General features: G+C 34.5%; 1 protein-coding gene across 1 annotated transcript; it reads right to left on the bottom strand.

Annotated features, from left to right (window-relative positions):
- Positions 1 to 412: 412 nt before the first annotated feature.
- Positions 413 to 9,077, bottom strand: LOC145097886 (DNA (cytosine-5)-methyltransferase DRM2-like). The gene is made up of 10 exons (XM_079035546.1): positions 8,948 to 9,077; positions 8,232 to 8,277; positions 7,989 to 8,129; positions 7,795 to 7,897; positions 7,666 to 7,712; positions 7,432 to 7,575; positions 3,343 to 3,442; positions 3,087 to 3,172; positions 2,128 to 2,865; positions 413 to 1,078 (listed from the first exon to the last, which is right to left on the bottom strand). The coding sequence occupies exons 2-10, from the start codon at positions 8,232 to 8,234 to the stop codon at positions 638 to 640; spliced, it is 1,803 nt and encodes a 600-aa protein (XP_078891672.1). The 5' UTR covers positions 8,235 to 8,277; positions 8,948 to 9,077; the 3' UTR covers positions 413 to 637.
- Between the last annotated feature and the right edge of the window lie 248 nt (positions 9,078 to 9,325).

Genomic DNA, 9,325 nt, shown 5'->3' with positions numbered 1-9,325 from the left:
ATTTTTATATCGTGTTCATTTTTAATTATTACAAAAGTTCTAAAGAAATGTAGGACTTAGACATTTATGATCTGTATATTTGGATTTTTAAATTGGTTTCGACCAAAAACTAATTATAATTTTGCATTTCGATTAGGTTTCGGTTACTAATTATTTGATTTAAATGTTGTATATGTTTGAATATAACTTTGTAAAAGTGGTAACAAATCTTTCGACTACTCTTAACATTTTAATTCATTCTTATTTAATCCACTGTACCAAATAGATTATTCGTTTTATTTGGCATTAATCCCACACATGTTATGTCATGTTCACTGCCAATGATCATAAATTTCAAACACAAAATTCAAAATTCCAGAAAACACAAACTAAATCTTAATACCAAATTCCATCACGAAGTACCATTTGGATACGCACCGTAAAATCCGCATACATTATAATCATTGATTTACCAAAAATTCACAGAGAACAATCTCCGCTTCCTAACTTATTTAATCAAACATCTTATCTTATATTATAATATTACTACCGAGTCTTGATCTAAAAGTCCACTAAAATAAAAACAACAAAAAAGGGGCCACGAAGAATTCAAATTAGGTACAAATTAAACCAAATCATTTTAGGCCCTTTAGGAGACTTAATTTTCATTTTGCCCATTCATTATACACTTAACTAAGTCTAGAATACGCGGAAATTCATAAAACAGAGCGGATTGTTCACCTTCAAGTCCATCTCTACTCACCCGATTACTCCCTGCAAGATTATTACACGGACTTCCACCAACCACAAGATCAAAACCACCAAAAGGTCTCATAAGTTGTTCAAGTTTGTCAGGATTCAATTGTTGGACATCTGCCAAATGGACCAAATTGCCCTTTTGGTTTGTTTGTTCCCACCAGCTTCTCACAATGTCTCTGTTGGCTTCCGAGAGTTCAACTGACACAACATTTTTTAGAGGAATCCCGAGCCTGTGGAGCGCCACCTCAGCACCACCAATGCCAGAGAAGAGAGAGAGCATGTTTATACCGTTTGGGAATATGTCTTTTAGTACAGAGAGATGGTATGCCACTGTGTCAACCTGCCAAAAAAGAGAATGTTAAAAAAAATGATAAAACAAGAAATAGCAACCTACTTTCGTATAATCGGGTAGATTTTTTGAAGTACAATGTTATAATGAGATGAAAATAAAAGTAGGATGCTATTTCTTGCATTTAAACAAGTAAAGATAACAAAACAAGAAGTACCAACATAGTTTCATATTTTTGAATATTATAGCATCCTAAATTTCATTTCTTAACATTACAGCATCATTACTTTCATTTTTTTTTCTTATTGGAGCATTACAATTGGAAAAATCTTTTCCCAACTATTGCAGTTAAAATTGCTTTGTATTTAGATGACATTTCTATATTCAGGTAGATGTTTATATTGAACAAATTTTCTAAAGTACCTTGTTTCTTCATTTTAACCAAAGTAAAAAAATAACAAAACTAGAAATAGCAAAGTAATTCCATTTTTATAGTGTAGTATCTCATCCTACTTTCATTTTTTTACATTACAACATTGTACTTTCAGTTCTTTTCTTATTACAACTTTACATGTGGAAAAAATCTACCCAACTATACTAGTGAAAATTGCTTTGCATTTCGATGACAATATGACATTTGCTATAACTGGTTAGATTTTTTAAAGTACAATTTTATAATAAGCAAGAAACAAAAAGTAAGATGCTATAATGAACAAAGAGTTCGATATCATAAAAGACCTTATATATTGGGTTCTTTTTCGGATTAAACCTCTAACTTTATTTTATTTTTCTCTGAAAAAGACCTTGCATTTTTCTGTTTTTTTTTTTTTTTTCAATTTGGCCCTTTTAGCAGTTTTTTTTTCTGAAATAAAAATGTCAAATGTGAGGGTTTTTCAAAAAAAAAAAAAAAGCGTAAAAATTAAAAACTTTAGGGTTTTTTAGGAACAAATTATAAAATACAATGTCTTTTTAATGAAAAAAAAGATAAAGTTGAGGTTTAATCCGGTAAAAAAAAAACCCAATATATAAGGTTTTTAACGATATTAACCCATAAACAAATCAACAAAAGTACAATGCTATTTCTTGCATTTAAGCCTGACCTGAAACGAGTTCCCAAGTGACTTGTATCTATCCGTTCTACTTATCCCACCACCTCTCGTATGATTCCTAGGAAACCCCAACAACATCTCCACCTCATCCGGCTCCAAAGGCGCAACCTTATTTTTCCCAACCCAAACCAAATTCCACTTCCTACACTCATACATAACATACTTCCTCACATCTTCCGGAACATTCTCACTCTCCCCCCACTTTTCTAGAGCCTTCCGGATCCTATCTGTCAATCTCGAACTCGCATAACTCGTTTGCAAACAATTAAGTTTCGTCCGTGGGTCCCACTCGGGCCACCATCTTCTCGTCATGGGTAACGCGTCGTGGATAGTGCGAGGTGGCAAGGGCAAAATCGGAAATCTATTTTTTATAGGGAGATTATGGACGTATCCTCGTTTTCTAGCGGTTGCACAAAAATACTGTGAGTCTACAAATTCGGGTTGGACATCGTATAGGAAACGGGAGATTGTGTCCCACACGCCTTTTGGGGCTAATGCTACGTTTTCATAGTAAAAGAAAGGTGGGCCAACGGCTGCATCGGGGAGGGTGCGGTGGGTTATGGCGGTTGAGCCGGATGGGACCCCGAACCCGATCATTGGGTTTGGGAGGCGGATGACTTCGTCTTCTTCTGTTAGTGGGCCCTTTTGCTTTTTTCTTTTATGTGCCTCGAGCTCGTGGAATTTCTTTCTCTTGAGTTTCCCATTTGAGGTAAATAGTTTTTTTGGTTTCTGAATTGCAAGATGCAAAGTGAAAAAATAAAAAAATGTAAGTATTGGATAATGTGTTAAACAAATATGATAGAGAGTTGAAGCATGTTTATCAATAATAACAATATGTAATAACCAGAAAGTTGATTAATAATTTATTTTTTTGCTATAAGAACAATTTGTGATGTATTTATTAATTTAAAAAAAAAATGAATTTCAAGGAGAGTATTTAGTAGCGTTACCTCTTCCTCATAAAATACAGCTTCTGTCTTTGCCATTTGAGCAGCACAAATGAAATCAGTTATTTCTCCAATCGAGGCATCAGGACCTGCAAAATTCGTATACAACTTGAAAAACTAAATGTCTTTGCTTTTTTTTTTTTTTGTTAAAAACGAGAATAAACGTAATGGTTTAATCACTACAAAAAATAGTTTTAAAAAAATGTAAAGACCTAACGCCATATAATAAAAAAAAAAAAAAACAAAAACAAATACACACCACATCTCTCCACGGCTGCTGAAGCCTCTTCTACTGTATATCCCATACTTGTCAAAGATAACAATGCTTTCTCATGTTTAGGCAACAATTCGTAATTCTCCTACACAATATACATGTCAAATTCCATACAGATTTGACAATATAAACAAATACTTCAAAGGATAATAAATAAATAAATAAATAAATAAACTCTGCACTGCCATGAAATACTGATCCTAAATCATCACATTATATCCTTCCCAACTGTTTATTGGCCATATGTGTTTACCACATCTTTTGTTTTCCTATCAACACTGCTAAAGTAGCACCCCAAATACTTTGTTAAGATCTGATACAGATTCAGAATGGTTGGGCCTTGATATAAATAAACTAGGAATATTACATGTGTATTCTAAAAGGGGCAGAAGCGCAAAAATGGAAAGTGGCTAGAATGTCAGTTAGGGTGAGTGAGAGAGTAGAATAAAGAGGGAAAGGTAATTTCATTTTGGGGATGTCGATTAGTATTGTTGAATGTTCTTGGCTCTTAGCATTTAGCTAGTGAGAGAGGGAGATTCCCTGGGATTGTTTGAGGTTCTTGCTTCATTCAATATAGTTTGTAAATCATTTCATTAGAATATTAGATTTAATGATATCATCTTCTTCTTCTCTTATTCTTCCTGTTTCTCTTTAGTTTCATTATCTATTGATTTCTATTTCTCATCATTGGTCCGACCTGCCGGATCCTGCTGGAGTTGAGTAACGATGGTGCAACCAGTGATGGAAACTAGATCTATCTCTCAGCGTCTGGATCATCATGATAAGCAAATAGCAAGGATTCACGAAGACATGGGGGAAATCAGGACATCTATGGCCTCAATCAGGACCTCTATGTAGGGCTGTTCACTATTTGGATAAAACCAAATTATCCAATTGAACAATTTGGATTGGACTATTTGGTTCGGATATTTGGATTTTTGGATTGGATTTTACCAAAACCGAATTATTATTTTGGATTTCGGATTGGTTTTGGTTTATAAAATACGAACCGAATAGTCCAAAAAAATCGAATAACAATTTATTATTTATTTATTTTTAATATATTTATAACTATTTATTAGTTTTATGAATTATTTTTTTTTTCAAAAAAGTTCAAAAGGTTTCACCAAATAAAAAAATTAATATGCATTTTCTCTCAAAAGTGTTTTATCTGTTAATATTAAATTATAATATATCCTCTTAGTAGTTGTTTATAAATTATAAATTACAGCAAAATAATTTGTTTTTACTTTCTCTATAAAAGTTGGATAATATTATAGAGAAAACATATCGCTTTTAAATGTTACGCCTTTTGAAAACCAAATTATAAAAACCGATCCAATCGAATTGTAATTGGATTGGATCGGATCAGATTTGAATTTATTTTGGACAATTCGGATCCATATTTTGAAAACCGAAATCAATTTGGATTTACTTAATTGGATCGGATCGAACACTCTTACCTCTATGGCCTCAGAACGGGCAGAAGAGGTTGCGTTTCGTGAAGTACTGCTTGATTGGATAAAGCAACAGGATCCTGAGTTTTTCTCTGATATTAGCAGTTTTCCAGATTCGATCGTGACGTTACTAAAACCGGTGGTTGATGATGCTCTTAGGCATACGTCTTCTGAAATTTCAGATTCCTCATGTACTTCTCCGGTCACCCATGTTCCTATGAGTGAGGGTTTTGTGTGTTTCTCCGGTGGCAATTCCACTCCGAATATATCAGAAGAGGTGGAGAGTTTTCCATGGGCAGTGAAGAATAAGAAATTAGCAGAGTTCAATGGCTCTGATACTATTCTAGTCACTCCTGAACCGGTGATCGAGTGTTCCGAGTGTTTATCGGATGACAATTCTATCCTGAAATCATCAGAGGTGGTGGAGAGCTTGCCAGGAACAGTGAAGAAGATTGATTACCAAGAGCAGATTCAGAACACGAATCTCCACTTCGAGATTAATGGTAGTTCTCCTAACTCTCTTCTTCGTCGTCTCCAATTAAGGGTAACAGGGTCTAGGCAACATGAGTGGAATTCGACATCTCCTTTGGATTTGGATGATGACGTTCATGACGGCCTTGACACAGAGTTGGAACAGGATTCCAAAACACCACCGCCATTTCTGATACCACCATCACCACCGCCATCTCCACCTCCATGGTTCGAGACTAGTGTCAAGGGTGCAGGTCTGAAACAGGAAAAACCAAACAAGTTTTTGAGCTTAATCCTCAATGACGGGGAGAATTCCGGTGGGGAAGTTCAAAGAGGAGAAAAATCGGTGATAGAAGAGCAGCGTGCAACGAATTTCCATGTCAAGAGGCTGATAGAGTATCAACGGAGCACATGGGAGAAAGCAGGTCCGTTTAACAACCGTTTAAAATGGGGTTATCTAGGTTACCCTTACAATGGGATTAAAAATGACAATTGGGCTGCAATTGATTCATGGGGCTCACAATTGTTGAATGGAAAGATGGACTTCGTTTTAACGAGCAAACAAAATATAAGCCCACTAGTTAATAAGGTCTCTGATCAACGCTTCGTTAATTGGAATGAAAATAACGACGTTTATCCTAATCAACTGCCATTACCGTCCCCAACGCCGGCAATGCCTTACGTGTTTCAACGGGATCGGAGAGTTAGATTGTCGAGTCGCACGGAATGGAAGGAACGAAAGAAGGACCTAAGTTTAAATGGTGGTTCTCAAGTCGGTTTGTCTCCCAAATGTCATAAATGCAAAGAAGACTGCAATCACTATGCGTGGGATGCTAATCAGGTACCAATTGATCAATTGTCAAAGAACGTTTTTGTGGGACCGTGTCAAATTTTGGAGTTATTTGGAGTTGTTGCTAATTCTCAATCAGGACTGAGTGATAATCACTTGGTGTTTGTGACTGAGTTATGTGTGGAGTTAATCATTCAATTAGGATGTTGTTCAATTGAAGTGAAGTCATTAGTTTCTAAGTATGGTAACACCGACTTGATTGTGGGAATGGAATGGCTCACATCTTTTGGAAAAGTAATCCACAATTGGGATACAGAAGTCAGTTTATGTTCAAGCCATATGCAGGAGCTACCATCTAGGTATACGGCTGAGTTAATTACCAAAAATCTTGTTTGGGAAGTGATCTGTCATTTGCTGGATCTATTCCGTTGGTGTTCTAATTGGATTATGTGGACAAAACATGGGACTGATTCTACTTTCAATCAGTCCACCGAAAAGTTTACATATGAAATTGGGTATAATCGGAACACTTCAATGGTAGTTCAACATGTAGAGAATAGGGTTTGGGTACAAGCAAGGAGGGAAGAATGGCACAGCCGTGATGACGGATTGAGGTCACTTACGGTAGATCAATGGATCATTCCGTGGACAGGAAGTACAATTGCAAATACCAAAAGAGCAGAAGTGTCGACTATTCAGATGGTTAAGCATTACCTGGACCAACTACATCTATGGTTAATTAGGTGGAAAGGAGGTACAGTAGGAGACAACACACTGGCAGATGGATGGGCTATTAGTTGTCAAAGTCCTGAAGCAAGTCTTGAGGACAAGACTTTGTTTGAAGGAGGGAGTAATGATACAGATTCAGAATGGTTGGGCCTTGATATAAATAAACTAGGAATATTACATGTGCATTCTAGAAAGGGCAGAAGGGCAAAAATGGAAAGTGGCTAGAAAGTCAGTTAGGGAGAGAGAGAGAGAGAGAGAGAGAGAGAGAGAGAGAGAGAGTAGAATAAAGAGGGAAGAGTAATTTCATTTTGGGGATGTCGATTAAGTATTGTTCAATGTTCTTGGCTCTTAGCATTTAGCTAGTGAGAGAGGGAGATTCCCTGGGATTGTTTGAGGTTCTTGCTTCATTCAATATAGTTTGTAAATCATTTCATTAGAATATTAGATTTAATGATATCATCTTCTTCTTCTCTGATTCTTCCTGTTTCTCTTTAGTTTCATTATCTATTGATTTCTATTTCTCATCAAGATCACAATGAGTAATGCATTCATAGTTAAAATAAAGTAAAAAAAAACAGGAAGAAGCATTAAAGAAAGATTTGTGTTAGTATTCAAGCAAATACTCACAGGTATTTCATCATCCGACCAGCTGTCAAACTCAGATAAATCATCAGGAACAGTTTCATCATAGTCAGAAGAAAAATCATCATTATTTACACATTGTTGTTGCTGATGAGAATCGCTATCACATGTCATGTTTCCTTCCGGAGACTTTTTAAGAACGTGAAAAACATTAACAAAATGTTAGTAGCCAAAATACACAATAACTATATAAAAAAAAAAACAAAAAATTTCACTTACTGAGTATGTAAGTAGAGTTTCCAGTATGGACTCTGCGTTATCTTCCCCTAAGTATATGTAAAAACAGAGTTGTAAAACATGTTTTACCTGTTAAGCACGATATTAAATGAATAATCTAATATTATATACCATTTTCTTTAATTGCTTTTGTAATCTGTTTTTCAGAGAAGCCCATTCCTAGGAACTGGTCAACAAGATTGGAGTTTGAAGGAGCTGCTGCTGATGTGCTCGCCTTGAGACAAAAAGGAAAGAATTTAATAACAAAAGTTATAAAAACAAGAAAGTATAAGGCAAATAAATCTATAATTAGCATAGGAAAATACCTCCCCATTGCTAATAATAGCTTGAGTATTCCTAGTAGTAGTTACTAAAGTTGAACAAGAGGATGAGTAATTCTCTATTTCAAGATCATCATCAGTATTCCAATCAAAATTCTCATTCTCCTCACTAGAAACATGATCATCCTGTAAAAGTAAAATCACAAAAAAAAAAAATAAATAAATAAGGTTGAAAAGAACATATAAGAACAAGTGAATATACAAAAAATGGTATGATGGAAGAAATACCATTTCTTTATAACCTTTAGCCTAGTAGAAGAACAAAGCTCTAAATCTGTTCGACATAAAGAAGAAGATTAGGGTTTACAATCTTATTTAGGAATATCAAATGAACAGTAATTCACATATATTAAAAGTTTCAGATAGTGAATTCAAGTCAACATATCATCATTTAAATAGTCAAAGCTAGAAATGCTAACGACTCTTTCAATGTCTTAACAAATATTGAAAAAAAAAAAAATACAGTGGCTCTCCCTTCTAACATATTAAAAAAGTTTTAAAATTTTATATTCTGGTTTCCAAAAATCAGTACATTATCAAACAGCATAAACAGTTTGTGCTTTGAACAAACAATAAACGCAAGATATGATCTATCTGAACCATAAATACCAAAATTGGTAACAGAAAAACCCTAGCCAAGCCTAGACCTTCCGTTTTTATTTTAACCACACCTAAAAAATCCCCATCAAAATTAGCTAAACAGCCTAAAAAAACTCGCATTTGCGTGCAATTTCATTAATTTAACACAAATTAACGTCAAAATTAAACTAATTTCAACAAAATCGCTACCCTTGTCTAAAACCCCAGTGATTTTGAAGCGAAGACCAAAATGAACAAAATTAATCGAACAGTGTAACAACAATTTTGGGGGAATTTCTTCGCATAATAGAATTGATTATAGATTAATTAAAAAATAAATAGCTCATGCAATGATCGTTACTCACCTAATAAATATATACATACAAAGATAACTACATTTAGAGACTCGCAAGAGGAGCTTTCGGTGAGAACCCCTCTCACAAAAAAGAAAAAGATCCGAAGCATACATTTCTATAAAGATGTTAGAAGGTGAAAGGTACGCGCAGATGGGGGTGTTTGTTGCAATTACACGCGATTATCTATTTTCATTATTCAATATCTTTCCTTTTCGAAAAAAACCATTGTTCAACTCTTTGACAACATGTATAAAATATAAAAGGAGGAGATAATTGTAACGATTGGTCGTAATGACAACTTAATCACTATATATTGCTTAAAATTTTGATATAAGACTCATTTAAACAACAAAATTATAAACTATAAAAATTACTTATAACAGGTCA

The sequence above is a fragment of the Lactuca serriola genome, chromosome 4 (genome assembly GCF_051521515.1).
Source record: "Lactuca serriola cultivar US96UC23 chromosome 4, Lser_US96UC23_V15, whole genome shotgun sequence".
NCBI classification, from domain to species: domain Eukaryota; kingdom Viridiplantae; phylum Streptophyta; class Magnoliopsida; order Asterales; family Asteraceae; genus Lactuca; species Lactuca serriola.
This window is presented reverse-complemented; position numbering and strand designations above follow the sequence as displayed.